Source organism: Mauremys reevesii, linkage group 7 (genome assembly GCF_016161935.1).
Source record: "Mauremys reevesii isolate NIE-2019 linkage group 7, ASM1616193v1, whole genome shotgun sequence".
Taxonomy (NCBI): domain Eukaryota; kingdom Metazoa; phylum Chordata; order Testudines; family Geoemydidae; genus Mauremys; species Mauremys reevesii.
The window spans coordinates 96,198,863-96,223,574 of record NC_052629.1 but is presented as its reverse complement, the minus strand read 5'-3'; the positions used below and the strand labels follow the sequence as shown (position 1 = coordinate 96,223,574).

General features: G+C 53.9%; 2 protein-coding genes across 3 annotated transcripts; one reads left to right on the top strand and one right to left on the bottom strand.

Annotated features, from left to right (window-relative positions):
- Window positions 1-1,352: 1,352 nt before the first annotated feature.
- Window positions 1,353-5,749, top strand: TRPT1 (tRNA phosphotransferase 1). Of its 2 annotated transcripts, none has more exons than XM_039480947.1 (7): window positions 1,353-1,557; window positions 1,951-2,032; window positions 3,215-3,384; window positions 3,697-3,871; window positions 4,091-4,147; window positions 5,003-5,113; window positions 5,636-5,749. In XM_039480947.1, exons 1-7 carry the CDS (start codon window positions 1,462-1,464, stop codon window positions 5,656-5,658), a joined length of 714 nt encoding a protein of 237 aa, XP_039336881.1. In that variant the 5' UTR covers window positions 1,353-1,461; the 3' UTR covers window positions 5,659-5,749. The 2 variants fall into 2 exon arrangements, with proteins under 2 accessions (XP_039336881.1, XP_039336880.1); XM_039480946.1 differs by having other exon boundaries at window positions 1,354-1,557; window positions 3,694-3,871.
- Window positions 5,394-23,460, bottom strand: FERMT3 (FERM domain containing kindlin 3). The gene is made up of 15 exons (XM_039480945.1): window positions 23,305-23,460; window positions 22,098-22,265; window positions 20,290-20,523; window positions 19,609-19,734; window positions 19,179-19,347; window positions 17,879-17,981; window positions 17,449-17,556; window positions 16,718-16,852; window positions 16,523-16,572; window positions 16,154-16,278; window positions 15,451-15,557; window positions 14,705-14,920; window positions 14,214-14,338; window positions 13,778-13,919; window positions 5,394-6,433 (listed from the first exon to the last, which is right to left on the bottom strand). The coding sequence occupies exons 2-15, from the start codon at window positions 22,255-22,257 to the stop codon at window positions 6,254-6,256; spliced, it is 1,980 nt and encodes a 659-aa protein (XP_039336879.1). The 5' UTR covers window positions 22,258-22,265; window positions 23,305-23,460; the 3' UTR covers window positions 5,394-6,253.
- Between the last annotated feature and the right edge of the window lie 1,252 nt (window positions 23,461-24,712).

Here is a 24,712-nt window from a genome sequence, read left to right as displayed (position 1 = left end):
TGAACTAGGCCAAGGGTGCGTGAGTCAGGGCCTCCCCCAGCCATCCATGTCAGTGGGTGGTGCTGGGGAAAGGGCTCTGTGCAGCAAGGAGGTGAAAGGTGACTCCAGGAGCACAAGCCCCGAGCCAACATGAGGTGCTACCACAAGCCAGCCTGACTCACTGAGTCACCTCCTGCTGGCCAGGGGCTGCTATCATGGCCTCAGCTACCCTCCCCGCAAATTAACCCCTAGACCTCACTCTCTGCCCCATGCTGAAGATAGAACCCAGGAGTCCTGACTCCCAGCCCCTGCTCAGGGAGTGGATTGCACAGTGTGGGGTACCTCACCCTTAGCCTCAGTTTACCTGTTCTTAATTTCACCCCATTTTTTCATTTCCCCCATGACACCCTCCTTTCCTGCCCTTTCCCCTGTCTCCCACTGCCCCAGCTTATGGTGGGGCTGGCATCTGGGATACTTCCTTCTGCTGCGGGGCCTTGGCCCTTCAAACCCCCTTTGCAAAGAGGAGATCCAGCAGCTGGCAGCCAGAGCTGGAGCTGCCTGCAAAGCGGATGTGGGGCGCCACCGTGTGTGGCCAGGCAGCACTGCTGGGCCTGCTGCAGGGTCCAGGCTCAGCCCAGAGTAGAGAGGGAAAGGGGCTGGACAGAGAGAGAGTGGTGGAGGGAGATGGGTGGGTATGGGGATAGACAGGCAGGCGGATGGGGAGAGTGACCTGAAGAAGAGCCCTGTGAAAGCTTGTCTATTTCAGCAAGGGAAGTTGGTCCAATAAGAGCTATTACCCCACATGCCCCGTCTGGCTCAGATAGGAGGGCCTGGGGCTGCCCAGACAGTCATAGGCATAGTCCCCCCCCCCCCCGCTTATTCCACATTGCCCAGTAGGGGAGTCTCCCCCGATGTAGGAGCTGGAATACCGGGCTAGATCGGCTCCCGGTCCTACCTGGAAGACTACAACTCCCAGAGGCCTTTGCGGCCCCAAAGCTGGGCCTCCAGGCCACGTGCTTGCCCATGATGCCTGGTGGGCGGGGCTGGAGCCATTGAGTTCAGTTTGCAGCTGTGGTTGCTGGGAGGCTGGCGGTCTGGTCTGAGACTGGGAACTGCCCCCAGGCAAGGGGGCGCTGAGAAAGAGGAGGAGGGGAGCGAGAGAGAGAGCTGGGGAGTCAGATTGCTGGTGGGAGGAGGGGGCAGGAGAGTGGGATTGGTGGGGGAGGGGCTCTGGGGAAGGGGCCAGGAGAGTGGGATTGGTGGGGGAGGGGCTCTGGGGAAGGGGGCAGGAGAGTGGGATTGGTGGGGGAGGGGCTCTGGGGAAGGGGGCAGGAGAGTGGGATTGGTGGGGGAGGGGCTCTGGGGAAGGGGGCAGGAGAGTGGGATTGGTGGGGGAGGGGTTCTGGGAACAGGGTAACTGCCTGGGGGCATTCTAGGGAGTCTGAGGCTACAAAGTGCAGGAGCAGGGTGGGAGCGACTAGCATGGATCCAGGGGGGGCAGAATCTCAGCAGCCCCTCCCTAGGGCTCCTGGGAGAGGGAGTCGGAAGTCTGGGAGTCGAAAGAGGCACCAGGACCAGGTTAGAGCCAGTCACAATCTCCCCTGCCCCAGACTCTAAACCCCAGCCAGTCTTCTCCCATGGCTGAGCTGGTGACACCTGTCTCCATGGCCAGACTTCTTGCAGGGGTTCCCCACTCCAGTTCAGGCTTGGTTGGGTGGGGGTGGCAAGAGCTGACAGGAACCCCTCTCTAGGAGTGAGTTGGGAATAGAACCCAGGAGTCCTGGCTCTCAGCCCCTCTACTCTAACAGAGTTGGAAACAGAACCCAGGAGTCCTAGCTCCCAGTGGCTCATTCAGTCCTTTCTACTGAGGCTGCTGGTGTGTGTGTGTGTGGGGGGGGGGTTGTGTGGGGTTCCCTCTGGGATGAGCCCCCCCCCACTCCCTCTATTCTCTGTCCCCCATCTCTCTTTCAGAACCCAGATGTTCGTCTGTCCAAAGCCTTGTCCTATGTTTTGCGTCATGGAGCAGCCCAGCTGGGGCTGGAGATGGGTGCTGGTAAGTGCACCCATACTCCCACACATCTGCTCCCCCTGGCCCTGCAGGCAGGCTTCAGGACAGCACCTCTCCCATGGAGAGAGAGCTACTGAACCTCAGCAGAAAGGACTGAGATGGGGACCCTCTGCTTAGGTACAACCCCCCATAGCTGACATGGGATCCCTGGCCTGCGGTTGACCCTGGCTCTCCTACCTGCCCGTGGGGCTTGAAAGTTCAGGGGGTCATTATGGGGGGCACTTGGTATTGGTGCATGTGCTCCCTGTGCCCACGGAGATGGTGGGGGAGAGAGCACAGAGAAGGGGACTAGGGCTGGGCCTGCAATCTACAGCCTCATTGCACTAAACAGCCCAGGCCCCTGCTCCAGGGGTTGTGTGCCCCTGCAGGTTATTGGGGACAGGGGTGTGCTGACATGAACTGGCCTGCCCTTTGCTGGAGGGCCAATGGATGGGCACTGCCCAAGGGGTTCTTCAGCCCCTTAGTGCCCTGGGTTGGGTGTGAGGAGGGGTAGGACATCATGTGGAGGCCAAGCTGGTCTTTTCCCTCAACCACCCTCAGTGGATTGCAGAGGGAGAAGATGGGGTTAGATGGACCTTGGCATAGTTGGTCTAGGGGGGGCGGGAGATGAGGTAATCAGATCAGGGGAGGGATGGGTTAGAGCATGTGAGGACAGGTTAGGGCTAGGCCTTACGGTGAAGGTTGGAGGGCTCAGTAGGAGCTGCAAGGTGGTGTCAGTCTCAGCTGCACTGGTTGGGGGTGCAAAGGGGGTGTAGATCTTGGCCTAGCCAGTTGTGTGGGAATAGGGTAGGGCATGCAAGGAGGGGCAGATCTCACCCTCACTGGTTGTGGAAAGGATGGGTTAGGTTGGGGGTGTGTGCAAGGGGGAGGATGAAGCAGGGCATGCGGAGGGCAGGTCTCACCCTCGCTGATTGTGGGGACGGGGAGGATGTGACAGGATTAATGGGGCAGGGGGGTTGGGATGTGGGGATGGGGGCAGGGCAAGCAAGGGGTAGGTCTCTGCCTAGCCCATCGGGGTGTTGGGATGGGGGCAGGGCGAGCCAGGGGGACAGGTCTCGGCCTAGCCCATGAGAGTGTTGGGAAGGGGCAGGTCTCAGCCTAGCCCATGAGAGTGTTGGGAAGGGGCAGGTCTCAGCCTAGTTGGTCTCATCTGTCTCCCCTCCCCAGATGGGTTCGTAGACGTGGCTGCCCTGCTGAGCCTGCCCCACTTTGGGGGTGTCTCTGTGGCCGATGTGCGACACATTGTGGAGACTAACGAGAAGCGCCGCTTTGCCCTGCGCCCCCACCCTAGTGACGGGCGCTTGCAGATCCGCGCCAACCAGGGGCACTCACTGCAGGTGCTGGGGGAGGGGTGGGGGGTAGCAGAGGGAGACCCCTCTTCTGGAGAAGTGGGGGGGAGGGGTTGAGTGGAGTGGGCAGTGGGAATCCTACAGCCTGGGGCCCCAGAGCGCATGGGATGGGTCAGAGCAGGATCCTCATTCTCCCAGGACGAGGAGTCAGGGGGAAGGACAGGATCCTTGCTTCAGGGGATAGGGGGCAGGGGCACCTTGGACATAAAAAGGGGCAAGAGGATGGGGGCTAAGGGGAGCACAAATGGGACTCTAGGCCAGAAGCGCCATTGTGATATCCCTCCATTCCCTCACTAGCAGGTGTCAGAGCTAGAGCTGATCCCACTGCTGGAGCCCACAGCCCTACCCCAGACCATGGCCCATGGCACTTACCTGCGGCACTGGCCAGCCATCTGCCGGGGGGGCCTTTCCCGCATGGGGCGCAACCATATCCACCTAGCACCTGGGCTGCCCGGAGATGGACATGTCCTCAGCGGTGAGTATGCACGCTGTACTGGGGAGAGAACCCAGGAGTCCTGCCCCCCTGTCCCTAGTGCAGTAGTGGGGAGCTCTCTTTGGGGGTGGAGGGGCTATGATCCCAAGGGACACTGGTGGTTCTGTGTACAAAGCCCAGTCAGCTGGGGGGATGGGGGCGGGTCTAGGAGTTGCTCCCCATAGCCCGCTTTTGACCACCCCTTTGATTATTGATCCACAGGGATGAGGCAGGACTGTGATGTGGCTATAGTGATCGATGGGCCCCAGGCGCTGGCAGGTGAGTAAGAGGACGGGGGGATAAATATCAGGGAGGGAGAGGAATTATTTAAGCTTAGTCCCAATGTGGACACAAGAACAAATGGATATAAACTGGACACTAGGAAGTTTAGACTTGAAATTAGATGGAGGTTTCTAACCATTAGAGGAGTGAAGTTCTGGAACAGCCTTCCAAGGGGAGTAGTGGGGGCAAAAGACATATCTGGCTTCAAGACTAAGCTTGATAAGTTTATGGAGGGGATGGTATGATGGGATAGCCTAATTTTGGCAATTAATTCATATTTGATTATTAGCAGGTAAATATGCCCAATGGTCTGGGGTGGGATCTGAGTTACTACAGAGAATTCTTTCCTGGGTGCTGGCTGGTGAGTCTTGCCCACATGCTCAGGGTTTAACTGATCGCCATATTTGGGATTGGGAAAGAATTTTCCTCCAGGGCAGATTGGCAGAGGCCCTGGAGGTTTGTTGCCTTCCTCTGCAGCATGGGGCACGGGTCACTTGCTGGAGGATTCTCTGCACCTTGAGGTCTTTAAACCACGATTTGAGGACTTCAATAGCTCAGACATAGGTTAGGGGTTTGTTACAGGAGTGGGTGGGTGAGATTCTGTGGCCTGCGTTGTGCAGGAGGTCAGACTAGATGATCATAATGGTCCCTTCTGACCTTAAAGTCTATGGGTCTCTGGTGGAAACCAAGAAGTTTCCTCAACCCTTCCAACTGAGGCACCTACCTTCTCAGCAGCAGAACCCAGGAGTCCTCCTCTAACCACTCAACCCCAGTCCCTGCCCTGAGTGGAGGATAGAACCCAGGTGTCCTGGTTCCCATGACCCTGTGCCTGTGTGTTGCTTCCCCCTGCAGATGGGATCCAGTTCTATCGCTCAGCTAATGGTGTCATCCTCACACCGGGTGATGCTGAAGGCCTCCTCCCTCCCCGGTACTTCCAGAGAGTCCTGCAGCTCCGGCCTGACAGTAAGAGTCTCCCTCACCCTGCCTCCTACCTTCTCGGGGAGGGGCTTGGCACTGGGATACTGGGGGGGGGGGGGGTGGGTAGGACAGTCTCTGACCTCTCCATCACCCCATGAGCCCCACCCACTAGAAAGAGGGGAAGGGACTTGTCCAAGGTCATATAACATGTGGGGAGTAGGACCCAGCAGTCCTGACTCCCACTCCCCTTCCCACACTGGGGATAGAACCCTGGAGTCCGGGGAGCAATTCCCACCCTTCCACAGAGTCACAGACCTGCCCAACATGGTGAGAGCTTGGTTTATTACTCTGTGTTTGCAGTCCCAGCCGACATGCCTGGCTGGCAACTCGTGGCAGAATCCAAGCAGCCATGGCTTTGAGTCTCTCCCAGGGAATGGCAGAGAAGTGCCCATGGGCCGGTGTGGGGTGGAGGGTCCCGTCATTCCCTGGCATGGTTGGCGAGGGCAGGCAGGTACAGGAAAGCCAGCTGCTGCTAACGCCCTTCTGAATCCTCCTTCTCTCTTTCAGGGCATCTGCTACCACTCGAGTGACCCACACAGGGCCGAGCCGGCTCCAGGGCCATGACATGGAGGAGAATCAGGGCGGGAGAGAGCAGTGTAAAATAACATCCCTATTGTTCCATCTGCTGCATCTTCTTTAACCATCTCTCTGCTGGATTTGCCGCACTCCCCGCCCCCAAACACACACACGCTGCTGGGGTAGGGGGTGCTGGCTGGGGACCTGTACTTCCCCTCCCATAGAGCACATGCAGGAGTGCTGGGGTGGATTAAGGGGTGGCTTGGGCTGGGGTTGTGTAGGCCATTGAGGGGTGGTGTTGGGGCGTGGTCTGTAGGGAATTTGAGGGGGGTAGGTGTTAGGGTGGCTGGGGTTTTGGTGCATGGGGGGAGGGGCTTGGGAATGTGTGTGTTGGGATTGGTGGGCTGGTTAAGTTTTGTATGGGGAGGAGGGTGGGTGTGTTGGAGGAGGCTGTTTTGGGGATAGGAGGTTGTGATGGGTGGGTGGGTGAGGAGTCCATTGTACAGATGGCTGCTCCCTCCCTGTGGGTGGGGCCAATGTTGGCCCCAGCTCTTCCCCCTCCCTGTTGCCCCCTGGTACCCAGCAGGAGATGGGAGCAGTGCTGAGTGCTCACAGGGCCTCGTGGCCTCCTGTCAGCTTGTAGAAAAGCTCCTCATCGAGGCCCCGGCCCTTGTCAGTGGAGCGGGTGGACAGGAAGATGTAGCCCCCGATGTACTCATGCACGATATTGCACCCAGCCGACACGCTGCTGAATGCCACATTGATGTGCTCATCAAATTCAATCGCCACCTGGGAGAGAGGACAGTAGTGAGGGGCTGGTTGGGGAAAAGAACACAGGCGTCCTGGCTCCCACCTTTTAGTGTTGTTAGGAACTGGGGAACCTTTTGGGGAAGAAGTAGCCTGTACTGGGGGAGGATGGACTCTACCTTAACCAAAATAGAACCAGACTGCTGGCATGTAAAATTAAAAAGGTAGAGGAGTTTTTAAACCAAGAGCTGGGGGAAAGCCGACAGGTGTGGAGGAGCACCTGGCTCACCAGAGACATCCCTTAGGGATGAATTTATTCAAGGGCAAACTCAATATCTTAAGATGGAGGATAGAAAAGAAGTTGGTAAAGTACAGATAGGAGCTAGTAAGGAACGGTCAAACATACGACTCATTTAAACATAACACATGAAGGTAAACAACTAAAGATTGACAAAATGTACAAGGGCTTATATACTAATGCTAGAAGTCTAAATACTAAGATGGGTGAACTAGAGTGGCTGGCATTAAATGAGGATATTGGTATCATAGACATTACAGAAGCTTGGTGAAATGAGGCTAATCAATGGGACTCGGTAATACCAAGGTATGAAATATATAGGAATGACAGTAGGTCACGCTGGTGGGGGTGAGGTGGCACTACATGTTTTTTTTAAAAAAGTGAAAACCTTAAATGAATCAAATTACTGTAAAATCTCTTTGGGTAGAAATTCCAAGCTTGAATAATAAGAGGATAGCAAGAGGAATATACTACTGACCATGAGAGTGAGAGTGAAATGCTAATGGAGGTTTCAGAGGCTACAAAACCAGAAATCACTGTAGTAATGGGTGATTTCAACTATCCTCATATTGACTGGCTAAATGTCACCTCAGAATGGGGATGCAGAGATGACCGCCCCCGTAAATGGCTGCTTCCTGGTGCATCTAGTCTTGTAACCCACAAGGGGAGAGGCAATTCTTGATTTAGTCCTAAGTGGAGTACAGGAGGTGGTCCCAGAAGTAACTATTGTTGAACTGCTCGGTAACAGTGACCATAATGTAATTAAATTTAGCATTTAGCATTTAGCATCCTTGTAGGGGGGGAAATACCAGAAAAACCCTACCCCTCCAGGGTTACATTTAACTTTAAAAAGGGAAACTATACAAGAATGAGGATGTTAGAAATTAAAAAGAACAGTCACGGGGGTACTCCTGCAGCCAGCATGAAGACAACTTCAAAATACCATAATAGAGGCTCAGACTAAATGTGTACCCCAAACCAAAAGAGACATGACTAAGCAACAGAGTATTGGAGGGAAAAAGGCACCCTTCAAAATGTGGAAGTCAAATTCTAATGGGGAAAATAAGAAGGCACGCAAACTCTGGCAAGTAAAACGTACAAGTGTAATAAGACAGGCCAAAAAAGAATTTGAAAGGTAACTTGCTAAAGATGCGAAAACTAACAAGAAGAATTTTTTTAAGTACATCAGAAGCAGGAATCATGTCAGACAACCAATGTGGCCACTAGACAACCAAAGTGTTAAAGAAGCACTCAGGGAAAACAAGGCAATTGCAGAGACGCTAAATGGATTCTTTGTATGGGTCTTTGTAGCAGAAGATGAGAGATACCCACAATCCAAGCTATTCTTTTTGGGTGACTAATTGGAAGTACTGTCCCACATAGATGTGCCAATAGAGGTGGTTTTGACACGTATTACTAAAACTAAACAATATTAAATCACCAGGACCAGATGGTATTCACCCAAAAGTTTGAAGGAAGTCAAATATGAAATTGCAGAACTGTAATATGTAACCTATTGCTGAAATCAGCCTCTGTAGCAGATGACTAGAGGACAGCTAATGAAATAGCAAATTTTAAAAAAGGCTCCAGAGGCAATCCTGGCAATTACAGGCCAGTAAACCTAACATCAGTACCAGGCAAATTGGTAGAAACTATAGTAAAGAACACAATTATCAGACAAAGAGATACACACACTTTACTGGGGAAGAATCAACATAGCTTTTGTGAAGAGAAGTCATGGTTCACCAGTCTAATGGGATGATTAAGGGTATGGAATGGCTTCCATACACGGAAAGGCTAAAGATTAGGGCTGCTCAGCTTAGAAGAGAGACAACTAAGGGTGTGTGTGAGATAAAGGTCTATACAACATGAATGGCATAGAAAAAGTGAATAGGAAAGTGTTATTTACCTTTTCCCACAATACAAAAACCAGGGGTCGCCAGATGAAGTTACTAGGCAGCAGATTTAATACAAACAAGAGGAAGTACTTTTTCATACAATGCACAGCTAACCTGTGGAACTTATTGCATGAGATGCTGTGATGGGCAAAAGTATAACGAATCCAAACAGAACTGGATAAGTTAGCGGTGGATAGGTCCATCAATGACTATTCGCCAACATGGCCAGGGACATAACCTTATGCTCGGGGTGACCCTAAACCTCTGATCACCACTAGCCAGGAATGGAAGATAGGGGTGGATCACTCCATGCCTCCCCTGTTCTCTACACTCCGGCTAAAGCTCTGATATGGGCCACTGTTGCCCAGGATACTGCGCAAGATAGAGTATGGTTTGACCTAGTAGGGCAGTTGTTACATTCTTAGAATCGGTTACAAGATAATAGGGTTAGAAGGAAGAGCCAGCATGGATTTTTCAAGAACAAATCATGCCAAACTCATTTAATTTCCTTCGTGGACAGGATTACTGGTCTAGTAGATGGGGGAGAAGCAGCAGACATGGTCTATCTTTATTTTAGTAAAGCTTTTGACATAGTCCCACATGACATTCTAATAAGCAAACTAGGGAAATGTGGTCTAAATGAAATTACTATAAGGTGGGTGCACAACTACACAGGAGAGCCTATACAGGAGAGATGGGCTCCACCTAAACCAAAGTGGAACCAGACTGCTGGCACTAAACATTAAAAAGGTTGTAGAGCAGTTTTTAAACTAGGAGATGGGGGAAAGCCGACTGCTGCAGAGGAGCGTGTAGATCGGACACAGACTTCTCTTAGGGGAGAGTCTGATGATAGAGAATCTCCAGGTTATAGTCAGGAGCAGAGGAATGAGAAGTATAATGTAAGGGCCGGATCAGATGATAAACAGTCACATAAAAAAGAATCTGGCACATCAGAAAAAGGCAGGCTAATAAACAGGGACAAGTTTTTAAAGTGCTTGTACACAAATGCCAGAAGTCTAAATAATAAGATGGGTGAACTAGAGTGCCTTGTGATAAAGGAGGATATAGATATAATAGGCATCACAGAAACCTGGTGGACTGAGAGCAATCAATGGGACACAATCATTCCGGGGTACAAAATATATCGGAAGGACAGAACAGGTCGTGCAGGGGGAGGAGTGGCACTATATGTTAAAGAAAGTGTAGATTCAAATGAAGTAAAAATCTTAAGCGAATCCACAGGTTCCATAGAGTCTCTATGGATAGAAATTTCATGCTCTAGTAAAAATATAACAGTAGGGATCTATTATCGACCACCTGACCAGGACAGTAATAGTGATGATGAAATGCTAAGGGAAATTAGAGAGGCTATCAAAATTAAGAACACAATAATAGTGGGGGATTTCAATTATCCCCATATTGACTGGGAACATTTCACTTCAGGACGAAATGCAGAGATAAAATTTCTCGATACTTTAAATGACTGCTTCATGGAGCAGCTGGTACGGGAACCCACAAGGAGAGGCGACTCTAGATTTAATCCTGAGTGGAGCGCAGGAGCTGGTCCAAGAGGTAACTATAGCAGGACCGCTTGGAAATAGTGACCATAATACAATAGCATTCAACATCCCTGTGGTGGGAAGAACATCTCAACTGCCCAACACTGTGGCCTTTAATTTCAAAAGGGGAACTATACAAAAATGAGGGGGGTTAGTTAGACAAAAGTTACAAGGTACAGTGACTAAAGTGAAATCCCTGCAAGTTGCGTGGGCCCTTTTTAAAGACACCATAATAGAGGCCCAACTTCAATGTATACCCCAAATTAAGAAAAACAGTAAAAGAACTAAAAAAGAGCCACCGTGGCTTAACAACCATGTAAAAGAAGCAGTGAGAGATAAAGACTTCCTTTAAAAAGTGGAAGTCAAATCCTAGTGAGGCAAATAGAAAGGAGCACAAACACTGCCAACTTAAGTGCAAGAGTGTAATAAGAAAAGCCAAAGAGGAGTTTGAAGAACGGCTAGCCAAAAACTCCAAAGGTAATAACAAAATGTTTTTTAAGTACATCAGAAGCAGGAAGCCTGCTAAACAACCAGTGGGGCCCCTTGATGACCAAAATACAAAAGGAGTGCTTAAAGACGATAAAGTCATTGCGGAGAAACTAAATGGATTCTTTGCTTCAGTCTTCACGGCTGAGGATGTTAGGGAGATTCCCAAACCTGAGCTGGCTTTTGTAGGTGACAAATCTGAGGAACTGTCACAGATTGAAGTGTCACTAGAGGAGGTTTTGGAATTAATTGATAAACTCAACATTAACAAGTCACCAGGACCAGATGGCATTCACCCAAGAGTTCTGAAAGAACTCAAATGTGAAGTTGTGGAACTATTAACTAAGGTTTGTAACCTGTCCTTTAAATCAGCTTCGGTACCCAATGACTGGAAGTTAGCTAATGTAACGCCAATATTTAAAAAGGGCTCTAGGGGTGATCCCGGCAATTACAGACCGGTAAGTCTAACGTCGGTACCGGGCAAATTAGTTGAAACAATTGTAAAGAATAAAATTGTCAGACGCATAGAAAAACAAACTCTTGAGCAATAGTCAACATGGTTTCTGTAAAGGGAAATCGTGTCTTACTAATCTATTAGAGTTCTTTGAAGGGGTCAACAAACATGTGGACAAGGGGGATCCGGTGGACATAGTGTACTTAGATTTCCAGAAAGCCTTTGACAAGGTCCCTCACCAAAGGCTGTTACGTAAATTAAGCTGTCATGGGATAAAAGGAAAGGTCCTTTCATGGATTGAGAACTGGTTAAAGGACAGGGAACAAAGGGTAGGAATTAATGGTAAATTCTCAGAATGGAGAGGGGTAACTAGTAGTGTTCCCCAAGGGTCAGTCCTGGGACCAATCCTATTCAATTTATTCATAAATGATCTGGAGAAAGGGGTAAACAGTGAGGTGGCAAAGTTTGCAGATGATACTAAACTACTCAAGATAGTTAAGACCAAAGCAGACTGTGAAGAACTTCAAAAAGATCTCACAAAACTAAGTGATTGGGCAACAAAATGGCAAATGAAATTTAATGTGGATAAATGTAAAGTAATGCACATTGGAAAAAATAACCCCAACTATACATACAACATGATGGGGGCTAATTTAGCTACAACGAGTCAGGAAAAAGATCTTGGAGTTATCGTGGATAGTTCTCTGAAGATGTCCACGCAGTGTGCAGAGGCGGTCAAAAAAGCAAACAGGATGTTAGGAATCATTAAAAAGGGGCTAGAGAATAAGACTGAGAATATATTATTGCCCTTATATAAATCCATGGTACGCCCACATCTCGAATACTGTGTACAGATGTGGTCTCCTCACCTCAAAAAAGATATTCTAGCACTAGAAAAGGTTCAGAAAAGAGCAACTAAAATGATTAGGGGTTTAGAGAGGGTCCCATACGGGGAAAGATTAAAGAGGCTAGGACTCTTCAGTTTGGAAAAGAGAAGACTAAGGGGGGACATGATAGAGGTATATAAAATCATGAGTGATGTTGAGAAAGTGGATAAGGAAAAGTTATTTACTTATTCCCATAATACAAGAACTAGGGGTCACCAAATGAAATTAATAGGCAGCAGGTTTAAAACAAATAAAAGGAAGTTCTTCTTCACGCAGCACACAGTCAACTTGTGGAACTCCTTACCTGAGGAGGTTGTGAAGGCTAGGACTATAACAATGTTTAAAAGGGGACTGGATAAATTCATGGTGGCTAAGTCCATAAATGGCTATTAGCCAGAATGGGTGAGAATGGTGTCCCTAGCCTCTGTTCGTCAGAGGATGGAGATGGATGGCAGGAGAGAGATCACTTGATCATTGCCTGTTAGATTCACTCCCTCTGGGGCACCTGGCATTGGCCACTGTCGGTAGACAGATACTGGGCTAGATGGACCTTTGGTCTGACCCGGTACGGCCTTTCTTATGTTCTTATTAACTGGTTGAAAGACTGTACTCAGAATAGTTAATGTTTCACGGTTGAACTGGGAGGGTGTATCTAGTGGGGCCCTACAGGGGTCAGTGCTGGCTGAAGTACTATTCAATATGTTCATTAATGACTTGGATAATGGAGTGGAGACTATGCTTATAAAATTTGCAGATGACACCAAGCTGGGAAGGGTTGCAAGTACTTTGGGGTACGGACTTAGAATTAAAAATCACCTTGGTCTGAAATCAACAAGATGAAATTCAATAAAGGCAAGTGCAAAACACTACTCTTTGGGGAAAAAAATCAAATGCACAATTACAAAATGAGAAAGAACTGACTACATGGCAATATTGCTGAAAAGGATGTGAGGATTACAATGGATCACACATTGAACGTGAGTCAGCAGCTGCAGAAATGGCTAATATTCTGGGGTGTCGCAAGAGTGTTGCATGTAAGATATGGGAAATAATTGTCCTTCTCTACTTGGCACTGGGGAGGCCTCAGCTGCAGTACTGTGCCCGGTTCTTGGCAGCGCACTTTAGGAAAGATGGGAACAAACTGGAGAGAGTCCAGAGCAGAGCTACAAAAATGCTAAAAGGTTTAGAAACCCTGACCTAGGAGGAAAGGTTAAAAACACTGGGCTTGTTTAGTTATGAGAAAAGACGACCGAGGGCACCTGCTAATAGTCTTCCAATTTCTTAAAGGCTACTACAAAGAGAATGGGGATTAATTGTTCTCCATGGTCCCTGAAGGCAGGATAAGAAGTCATCCTTAATCTGCAGCAAGGGAGACTCAGGTCAGACATTAGGGAAAAACTTTCTGACTAAGGGCAGTTAAGCTCTGCGACAGGCTTCCAAGGGAGGTTGTGGAATCCCCATCACTGGAGGTTTTTAAGAACAGGTTCGACAAACACTTGTCGGGGATGGTGGAGGTTTATTGGTCTTGCCTCAGTGTAGTGGACAGGAATTGGTGACCTCTCAAGGTCCCTTCCAGCCCTACATTTCTGTGATTCTGTAGACCCACTTGCCTCCCAGAGCCAGGCAAGAGACTCCAGGAGTCCTGGAGCCCAGCCTTCACCCTGCACGGGCACTGGAGAGGAGAAGATGGCCCAATACAATTGTGTCTCCTAGGGCATTCCCCTACACCCCCTCTCCCTGTGCCAGATTCCAGATGGCTTGGCATGCTCCTTATAGACCCCAGCACCCCCTTCCCTGCACTGACCTGACGGATGTCCCAGTTGACATTCCACTGGCGCATGTTGCTGTACCGCCAGGTCTTCACCACGTCTCCCACAGCCAGGTCAATTCGGATCAGACGATTATTGGCGATGCCCAGGATCTCATCCTTCCTACTGCCCTTGAACCTGCGGAGCATGGAGGGGTTGGGGGTCAGGACTCCTGGGTTGTATTGCAGTTTGGGGGCGACAGTCTATGGATTAGAGCAGGAGGGGCTGGGGGTCAGGACTCTGGTTTCTATCCCTAGCTCAGTAGGGAGAGGAGTGAGGTTGAGTGGGTTGGGGGTGGAGTGAAGAGGCTGGACGCCAGGACTTCTGGGTTCTATCCCTGGCTCTGTAGGGGAGTGAAGTGGGGTCCAGTGGTTAGAGCCGGGGGGAGGAGGGTGTCAGGACTCCTTGGTTCTGTGGGGAGGGGTGCCTCACCTGACCAAAAAGTAGGAGATGCCGAAATCAGGCAGCGACTGCCAGGCCTGGATAAACCTCATCTTGGCCTCGGTGAGTGAGAGCTGGGCCACGTTCTGATGGGCTTCCAGGATGCGCGGGGTTAACTGTGGGCAGGAGACATGGGTCAGTGTTTCATTATGTTCCAGGCCTGATCACTGCTTGAATGGGAGACCTCCCGGGAGGATGGTGGGGGTGGGGGGTGCTCCCCTCACAGTCATTGCTGGCCCCATTACCCAAGTGCAGTGGTAGGGGGCGCTGTGCTGCAGGGAGCAGGGCAGGGTGGGGGGGGCTCAGCAGTGGGGGCTCTGCCCTTGCAGTCAGTGTCGTCCCCACTATCCAAGTGCAGGACTAGGGGGAGCTGTGCTACAGGGGGTGTCTCCTCTTGCAGTCAGTGTTGACTCCATCCTGGGGCCAGGGGGTGCTGGGCGCCAGGGAGCTCAGTTGGGGTTGCTGCCCCAACCCCCACCTACCTGTTTGGGCTTGAATTTCTTCTGGTAGCGGGGGGACACCAGCCACTGGGTGCCCATGGCCTCAGCATCGGGGGCCACGGTCGCGTCAGGACTGGCTCTCTGCAGCTGCAGGAAGGACAGGATGTTCTGCACCTCAGACTGATACGTGCTGTCTGCCATGGTCCGGCCCTTGGCTGCCAGCCGGCACCCTGCCATCCAGCGGGCATACTGCTGCTCCTGCGGAGGGGTGGGGGGGAGGGAAGGGAAAGGAAGGGCGGGGGTTAAAGGAGGGGGAGGCACTAAAGACCCTCAGCTGGGACCATCGCTGCAATGCATCTCAGTAGCCAGCAGTATAGAGCCTGCAGCCCCTTTCTAGAGGATAATCCCATTCACCCACCAATTCACAGCCCCTTCCCCCAGTATAGCCCTACCGCAGCCCTCCCTTTATGGTGTAATCCCACTGCCCTCTCACTCCCCACAGCCCTCTTCCTACATGGTACATCCCAAATGCATCCTCCAATGTGACTCCAGGGTATAATTCCACTTCACCCACCCACCCCACAGTAGGGTGACCAGATGTCCCGATTTTATAGGGACAGTCCCGATATTTGGAGCTTTGTCCTATATAGGTGCCTATTACGCCCCCCCCCCCCCCGCATCCCGATTTTTCACAGTTGCTGTCTGGTCACCCTACCCAACAGTCCCAGTATAATCCCATGGCACCCACCCACCCCACAGTCCAATCCCACTTCTACCCCCCAACTTACGTCCTCACAGCGCAGGTACACCTCGCTCATCCCCTCCGGAGATGGCACCAGCAGTCTGATGCAGAACTTTTGGCCTGAGATGTTGACATCCGGTACCACCTCACAGCCTGAAATTGGGGGTGGGGGGAGTGGAATGCAGCATATCTGGTGATTAAAATGCTTTATTGTGGCTGCAAAAACACCTCAAAATCCCATGGGGCTGGAGGACAATCTCTCGCCTCTGTGTTGACCTATGGAACTACTTGCCACAGGAGTTTTAGGGAGGCCAAGGCTTTAGGGAGATTAGCTCTGGCTGTTAGCTGATGCCAGAGACCATTGACTGGCTGCGAATGGCAGGGTACAGAAAAGAAAATCCCGTCCTTTTGCTTTCAGTTAACTGTGGAACTTCCTGCTACTGGAGTGCAAAGGACCCAGGAGGTTGGAATAGAGAGGATTTGACGTTTCTCTAGGGAAAGGGATTCCCTTGCACCCTAGGTGCTGACGGCAAGAGACCCTTGTGCTGCAGGGGGAATATACATGGTGGGAATCCCGCCCAGCATTGCCTGGTGAGGGGAGCTCAGTGTTGAGGGAAGGCTTACGCTCAGTTCTCTGAAGCCGCAGGCTTTGTGCGAGCTAGGACGCAGCGGGGCTGGATGAGCCCATCAGTCTGATCGGGAGGGTGCGGAGGAGAAGACATGCCAGGGGAAAGGGATGCCGTACTCACCCTTGAGATTGAGCTGCTGCACAGGCTCACTCGGCATCTCCTCGCGGCTCTTGTAGTAGGAGATGGTGGTCTCTTTGAACACCACCCAGTGCTGCTTGTAGCCCTTGAGCGTCAGCTTGCGGGGCCTATGAAGGGGGGAGTCAGTGCCAAGGTGGAAGGGGCACAGTCAGGCACCCCCCAGGTGTGGGAGATGCACACAGTCCCCCTTGGATCCTGAGCTGTGACATGGGGCAGCTTCAAGAGGACAGCTTGGGGGATGGGGTCAGGCATGTTATTGGAACTGAGCACTAGACCCCACGTCCCAGAGCAGGGGAATCCTGACTCCCAGCCCCTGCCCCCATAGTGAGAATGAGAGAGTCTGGGGCTCACCTGAATATCCGGAGATAATCCTTCAGCTCAGGGATGGTGGTGAGATTTTCCTGCCAGGAGATCAAGACACAGTCACCCGCTGCTACTCCAGCCCAGCCTCCCGATGCCCCTCAATCCTGCAGCCTCCTGATATTCCAACCTAGGCCGCCCCACAGCTCTGCTGGTGCCCCTCACCGCTCCCCCCCGCCCTCTTACCAGCATGTCCGAGGTTGATGTCCCCCCCTCCAGCTTGACCTGGAGGTTGGACAGGGCTGAGTCCAGGTCATCCATGCCTTGCTCCCCAGCTGTCTCTGTGGGGTCAGCACTCAGCGAGAGCTTGTTGATGTGATACTGGAGGGCAGGGGGAGGCAGGTTAGTTGAGGAGAAGGGGGAGGGAGATCTTCACCCCACCCACCCAGATAGTCCCCCTATGGGATTGACCCTCTGGCTTGACCTGGGGGAACGGATCCTTGTTCACCCAGGTGGGAGAGCTCCAGGGGTAGTTAGCCCTGGCCCCACTGGGTGAGCTCTGGGGAAGACAGACCCCAACCCAGCTGGGGGTGGGGTGTGGAAATATATCGGGTAGGGATGCCCTGTAGGAGGGAGGGGCTAGATCCCCACTAGGTGGGAGTGCTTGGGGGACAGATGGATTCCAGACCAGCTGGGTGGGAGGGCTACAGAGATGGTTAGTCCTGGCCCCACTGGGCAAGCTCTGGGGAAGATAGATCCCAGCCTGACTGTGGGGTAGGCGGGGGCGTTCCATGGCAAGAGAAGGGATGGATCCTGGCTAGTTGCAGGTGCTTCATGTGAGGGGGGGAAGGGGATGGATCCCAGCCTGACTGTTGGGGGGAGATCCCTGGTAGTGGGGGTGGATCCCAGCCCAGCACAGGGAGGTAGATCCTGGCCTAGCTGTGGGGGGAGGGTCGGGGGAGGCCGAGTTCCAGTACCTGCAGGGCAGCAAAGACCATCATCTCCTCCTCGGTACTTTCGGTCTCCTCCAGCAGCACAGCCCAGCGCGCCTGCTCGTACAGCTGGGTGATGCGCACTGCGTCATACTGCAGCACGGGGGACAGGAAAGGTGGGCAGGGGTTAGGGGTCAATGGGGGAAATTAAGGGGAAGGAGCAGGGGAGGGGGTAGAACAGGGGTCTGGAGGAGAGTTGGGTCAGGGGATAAGGGGTCCTGGGCTCCAGATCCAAAAAGTCAGGGTAGGTTTGAGGGGGGAAGGGAGAGTCTGGGGAGAGGCAATGGAGTGTGGCAGGGGTTGGGGGGGTCCCCCCTTCGGCTCCTGCATGAAGTAACCAGGACAGGCTGGCTGTGTCTGGGGAGTGAAGGATGGACAGGAGAGCCCGGGGGGAGGAGGCACAGGGAGGTCCCACCTTGGGCTCCAGGTCAAAGAAGTTGTAATATTTGAACCGCAGCCAGAGCTGCTCGTTCTCCCGCACGTCCTGCTGCATCAGTGACCGCGAGGAGCTCAGCCACCTGGAGGGGAACATGGGAATTGTCATATTTGTAAGAACAGGCATGACTCAGTTTCCCCACCCACTTGGGATTGCCACCCCCTGGACGGGAAGGGGTTACCTTCCCATCTAGGGCAGGGGAGACGGGATGGCTGTGGGTCTCTCTAGCTTGGGCGGGGAGGGAGGGGAGAGAATGCACCATCAAGAACTGTCCCTAGGCAGGGAACCCTGGAGCGATACCAGGACCCCTGCTGGCCAGTCAAGGGAGGCTGAACATGTGACCCCAGCAGCAGGCAGCTGGAGATCAGGGGACAGGAGGCGGCTCTAGCCTGGCCCACACTTAGCCCAGCAGAGCTTGGGGGCTGAGGTGGGAGGGAGCGGGCAGTGTCCCCGCACAGCGTGCGCCCTTGTGCAGATGCCCTGATACCAGCACGGAAGGGCTTTGGCCGCCGTAGCTAGAGGGCGCTTCCGCTAGCCCAGCTCTCCCACGTGGGGCGAAGCTGCATCCCCCGGCAGCAGCTGTGGGAAGCTCTGCCAGGCAGGCCTGGGCTAGGAACTGGGCTGCCCATGTAGCATTCATAAGGCAAGTCAGCGTCAGCTCTCCCCACGCCCTGTTGCTGTAAGGACAGAAGGTCTGCCCAGCGTGGGGTGCCCCCCAAGGGCTCAGCAGTGATGGGACTCGTGCAGGTGGTGCGGGAGGGAGGGTTCACTCTTGGATACTAAGGGTAACACTCCACCCTGGTCTAGGAGTGAGACCCCGGCCAGAAACCAGGGGAGGCTGGCAGGAGCCTAGAGAACGGGGCAGGTGGCTGCCAGCATGGACTCCGGGCTGAGCCTGGCTTTCTGCGTTGAGCTAAGGATCCCGCGATGCTGGATCCCAGGGGACTAGTAAACGCTGGCTTGCTCTGAACGGGTTGCACTGGGTCGCTGCAGGGAACTGAACGCAGAGGAACCGCTGGGGAGATACAGAGAGACATGGGGGGCTGGAGCCCAGGGCCCCGCCTAGGCGTGCTGGAGTCGCGGGCTCATCCTAACTCCATGGCCCAGGCACTGTTCGAGGTGATGGTATAAAGGCTGGGGGTACAAAGCGCCCTGGAAATCCATGATGGGACGCAGCTGTGGTGCTGCCCCCAGGCACAGGGCCAGCAGGAGCAGCTCTCTGCCCCCTCCCCGTCAGTTCTCCCAGTGCCCCTCAATCCCAACCCGCAGCTCCTCTCACCGGCTGTTGATCTGGGCCTTCTCCACGAGATTGCTGGGCCGAGGCATCTTCAGCACGTGCTCGGGGGTCAGGCCTGTCCAGCTCACTGACAGCATCCGGTAACAGGCCTCAGTGGCGGGGCTGTCCGAGAAATGGGCTGGCATCCCCCGGAACGGCTGCTGCTCTGCACCTGTGAGAAAAGGGAGGGCTGCTGCTCTGTGCACAAGGCGGGTTAGCGGCGCCCAGGAACACGCACACCGCCGGGGGCGCACACAGAAGGGCAGCCTCTCGCACCAGTACTCTTGCTCACTAGTGCACGTACCCTCTGGCATGAGCACACGAGGGCGCTCTCACAGGCACTCATACTAATGCACTAGCATGCACGCTCACCCCAGCACTTGCAGGAGAGCGCACTCACACGCCCCTGCCCACCCCCCTCGCCCGCACTCACTGGCTGGCAGCACCACCCCACTTAGGTCAAACTCATCCTCTGTCCCCAGCACCGGCCCCTTCCGCTTCTTCTTGTCCTTCTCCTCAGGCGCCCGCAGCAGTGAAAGCTCCTCGGCATGCCGGATACCTGCGGGGGGAGAGGACATGGGGTGAGGGAGCTCCCCAGTAAGGGGGTCTTCCCCCATCTTTCCCTCATTCCATCTGTCTGGGCCCCCTGCCCCTCTCTCCCAAGTCCCGTCCCATCCCTCCTCCCCGAGCCCACCCAGGCTTTTCTCCCTACTTTTCCTCACTCCCAACCCCTCCCCTCACCTCCTTGTACTCCCCTGCACACCTCCCTGACCCCTGCTCCTCCCAGAGTAATCTGCTCCACCCCTTACCACTCCCTGAGTCACCTCCTCACCCCAGACACTGGCCTGTCTATGCTTGTACCCCCACCCGGGAAGGGGCAGACGAGGAGAAGAGCCCCGGGAGCTAGGTAGATGTGATGTCACTAATTTGTCATGACTCCCCAGGCACTTTTCCCAGACTTCTTTAAGCACTGCCCCCGCACGCACCCCCTGCACCTTTGCCCTTCCCTCCTCCACAACTCCTGCCCCTCCTTGATGCTCACCCTCAATGTCTACCCCCTGCATCCTTCTCCACCCTGGGCCTGTCTATGCCCCACCCGCTCCTGGGCACTCACTCAGCACCCGACAGATGCCAGCCACAGCACGGAAGACGGGCTCAGAGAAGCTGGCGTGGACACGGATCATCCGCCGGTTGGGCAGCTGCAGCCGCACAGGCTTGTGCTGAGGTGTGTACCGGAGACGGGCGTCTGCCTGCAGACCGTACTTATCCACGGTCCAGTTGGTCTTGAGCAGCCAGAGTTTCTTCTGCTCCCACCAGAGAGCGTGGTCTGACCAGTTCTGCTTCACTTCTGGGGGCAGAGCACAGTAGTTTGCACAGGGACCCTTTGTCTGGTGCTGAGATGCAGCCACCTCCAGCGTGGGGTATGGAGGCTGGTTATACAGGGACCCCTCGCCCAGTGCTGAGATGCAGCCACTTCTGGTGTGGGGTATGGGGGACGTTTATACAGGGACCCCTCGCCCAGTGCTGAGATGCAGCCACCTCTGGCGTGGGGTATGGGGGACGTTTATACAGGGACCCCTCGCCCAGCGCTGAGATGCAGCCAGTGCCACCTCAGGGTGGGACGCAATAGGTAGCTCCCAGTATAAAGAGGATGCTGCAACTCCAGGAGCTGAACTGTGCAAGCCATGCACAATACAACTACAGACGTCTAAACCAGAGACATGGTTACTGGGGCAGGGTCCTGGCTTCCCCATGCTAACCACTAGACCCCATTCTCCTCCTGGAGTTGGGAGAGAACCCAGGTGTCCTGATTTGCAGCCCACCCTTCTCTAACCCATTAACCCCCCCCCCTCCCCTCCCAGAGCCAGGAATAGAATCCCAAGCCCTGAAGGCTATTTATAGCCATAGGCTTTGGCTAGCTGGCCCCTTATCAGCATCCATCCAGGGTATGGGCCTCACAGTCTCCAGCAGCAGCAGCTACAGCTGCTATCAGGCACTGCCAGGAGAAGGTCCCCATACCACATAGACTGGCCACAGGAAGACATGGCACAGGCCCACCTTCTGTCCTGGGCAGATAAGGAGTCACTTCCTGTTGGATTGGTCCCTGGGTGCCCCCTCACACCAGGCCCCAAGCCCCTCCCTCGCTGGTACCTAGGGGAGTGGGGAGATGGGGGCAGGGGCAGACACTGTAGGGGAGTACAGGAGAGGGAGACACGTGGAGACGGATGGATGGATGGATGGATGGTGGGGGACGGACGGTGTGAGATGGACGGATGGATCACTAACACCTCAAAGACAGACAACTGGGCAGACTAGAGCCCAGCCAGGCGTTCCAGGGTTGGCCCACCCCCTGGGTAACCCCCATGCCCACAGATGGCAGGTGCTTGTCTCCCTGACAGAGAGGGCAATTCTGGGGTAATCGGGGAGGCAGTGCCCCAGCCAGACCCCGATCCTGCACAGAGTAGGAGGGGAGAGGCAGGAACTGAGGGTGGAACTGGGTGATTCGGAGTCACTTCCCTGCACCAGGGCCATGACTCAGCCTGCATCATGTGAAAGACTGGCAGGAACAGCAGGGATTGGGGTCTAGCGGTTAGAGCAAGGGGCTGGGAGTCAGGAGTCCTGAGTTCCATTCCCAGCTCTGGACTGGGGGGAGTGGGAATTTGAGGTGCCCTAGGGTAGAGGGTTGGGGAATCCCCCACACCCCCCTCTGATGCTAAGATGGGTGATGCTGGGAATCCCACAGCAGGAAGTTGGTGGCTACTGGAAGGGGAAGTGCGGCAGGGAGATTTAAAGGGACAGAACCCCACCGTCCATGCAGGGGCTCACCCATTGTGGGGAGAAGTGTGTAAAGTGGGGAGGGGATTTAATGGGGGAGGACACCCCTACATGTAACCCATAGCAGCAGGGGGACCCCACACTCACTGATCTTATCCACAATCTGCAGCATGATGCCCCCAATGTGCACATCTCCGGTGACTCGCAGGGTGAGGGGCTCAGCCTCAGGCCCCAGCTCCTCCACAGCCACGCTCAGCTCCCAGGAGGCATCGATGTAGTCCCCACTCGCCGTCTTCAGCCCGGCCATGGCGAGCCCTGGAACGAGTGCAGCGCAAGGGTCAGAAGGGAGACAGGATAGCACTCTTGGGTTCTATCCCCAGCTTCAATTGTCAGTGTAACAAGGGTGGGGCTTGTCCCTTTTTCTCTGTCAGTGGGTCAGGAGCACTGGGGTGGTACAAGGGGATGAAGGGATGAGAACGACTCCACAGTTCAGCAAGGGACATGTCCCACCCCTGCCCATTACATGGAGGGAGAGGATTTGCCTTCCCCCAAAGCATAGGGGGGAGGCAGAAGGCAGAAATAGCTGGACCACTGCTTCTATACAGCCGCACTAGGCAGGCCCAGGGTTGTGCTCAGGGGCTGCAGGGCACAGGATCCCAGGCTAGATGGGAGCCAAGGAATCCCAGTCCTGGCAGGAGAGAGGTGGTGCTGGATGGGCCCTGGGGAGTCTGTCCTGCAAACAGCTGATCAGGCCAAAGAGCCAGGGTCAGGACTCATGGGTTCTATCCCCAACACTGGGAGGGAAGTGGGGTCTAGTGGGTTAGAGCAGAGAGGGCTGAGATTCAGGACTCCTGGGCCCATTGCTGACCATAGTGGGGTGTGGGGGACACACCACCAATCCTTCCCAATTCATTAGTTCTCACTCCCCAACCAGAGCTGGAGACAGAACCCAGAGATCCTGACCCTCCATCCCCCAGGCTGATACACAATCAGTTTACCCCGATCCTTAGTTCACAGCTGAAGGCCACAAGGGCTGATGCAAATCATCAGGTGGGTAAATGCCAGGAGCCCCAGAAGTAGAGAGCCAGGCACCCAGAGTGAGGCCTGGCTCCAGGGACAGCTCCCCACATTCTTTCAGCTACCCACGAGGAATTCTCCCATGCATCTAGCTAGATCACACTTCCATGCAGCCGGTCCCCAACTCCCACCCAAACTGGGGTCCCCTCTTCCACTTCAGTGGATGATTATGCATAAGGGCACGTGGCAAACTCGTGTGGGGGAACAGATGGAGTGGGACCTGCCAAGGCACTGTAAAGCAGAACCTCCCGCCACCACCGCGCAGCCAGCCCCTTACCGATCCAGGTGTGGGCTCTCTCCGGAGCTGTTAGCTCAACTAGCACCGATAGGGATCCAGCCTGAGCTCTGTATCCCTCCCCAGCGTGCCTGCTGTCAAATCACTCCAGCCCGTTGCTCTAGCCCAAGGCGTTTCCCTTACCCTCCCCCCTCCCCCCTTCACTTCCTCTCAGCCCGCCCAGCACTGTTTGCTCAACAGCTCCAGGGCTCTGCATTGTGTTTGCCTTGAGCAGGAAGTCCTTCGCATCAGGGCCCAATGGCAACTCAGGCACCTGCTGAGTCCTGGCATTGCTTGAGTAACGCCCACACAGCTGTGGGCAGCATGTAGGCTCTTCCTAGTAGGGACTGTCTCTCACTTTGTATCTGAAGCACCTAGCACCATAGGGACCCTGATCTCAGTTATGGTTTGTGCAGCACCCAGCACAACAGGGCATCCTAGCTCAACCCAGGGGGTCTGCAGTGCCTGGCCTCAGGAGGGGGGGGGCACCCCTTTATTAACCCACAGAAGGACAGACAGCAGCTATTGGAACACAAAGGGAAAAGGAAGGAAGTCTCCCTGTGAATTTTCCTCTGCCCCACTGAGCAGCACATAGTGAAAACAAAGTTAGGCAGTGGAACTCATGGCCACATTATTCCAGTACAGACCACAGGTTCAGAAAGGATTTCAGTTCATTCAGGGGCTAATCAAGCAGGTGGCAAGAATGTATGAGGGGAATGAATAGAAGCAGAACGCTGACAGATGTTCAGTGGTGGGAATGTGCCCTGCGAGCAGGACCCCAGGGTTACTTGAATCTTCCTCTGAAGCAGGAAGCACTGGGGGGGAGCCTGGACTCACTGGGCTGATCTGGTTTTGCAGTTCTTATGCTCCCACACTGCTGTTGGCCACTGGAATTTGGGGCACTGCTGAGAAGCATCCAGCTGCATATGGCAACTGTGGTTGGAGTGCTAGGGTACTTATCACTTCTCCTACCCTGGATTGCAGGTGTGTTGCCTCCCTAATTGCCCCTAGGTCACATGTTTCAGCAGAGAATGCTGCAGTCTTAACTCTTCTCTAAGCCATTGGACCCCACTCCTAAGAATGGAACCCCAGGAGTCCTGAGTCCCAGTTCGGCTCCAACTGACCCCTCTCCTCCTAAAGTGAAGTACAACCCTCAAGGCTTGGCTTGTCAACATAGGACTGCACTGGCTGGCAGTTTATCAACACAACTCTGGGAGCAAAAAAACAAAAAAGCCTTGATCAGAGTTAACACCCAGAGCCCAGCTGAACACAGAACTGAGTGGGCATATCTGGGCAGGAGGGGGGGAATGGGAGTGGCTGCATGGAAAGAGGGGGCATGTCAGACACTTGAAGTTGGGGGTGGGGGAGGAGGAAGCTGATGGGACAAGCTAGAGAGGGGAAGTTTGAGCTG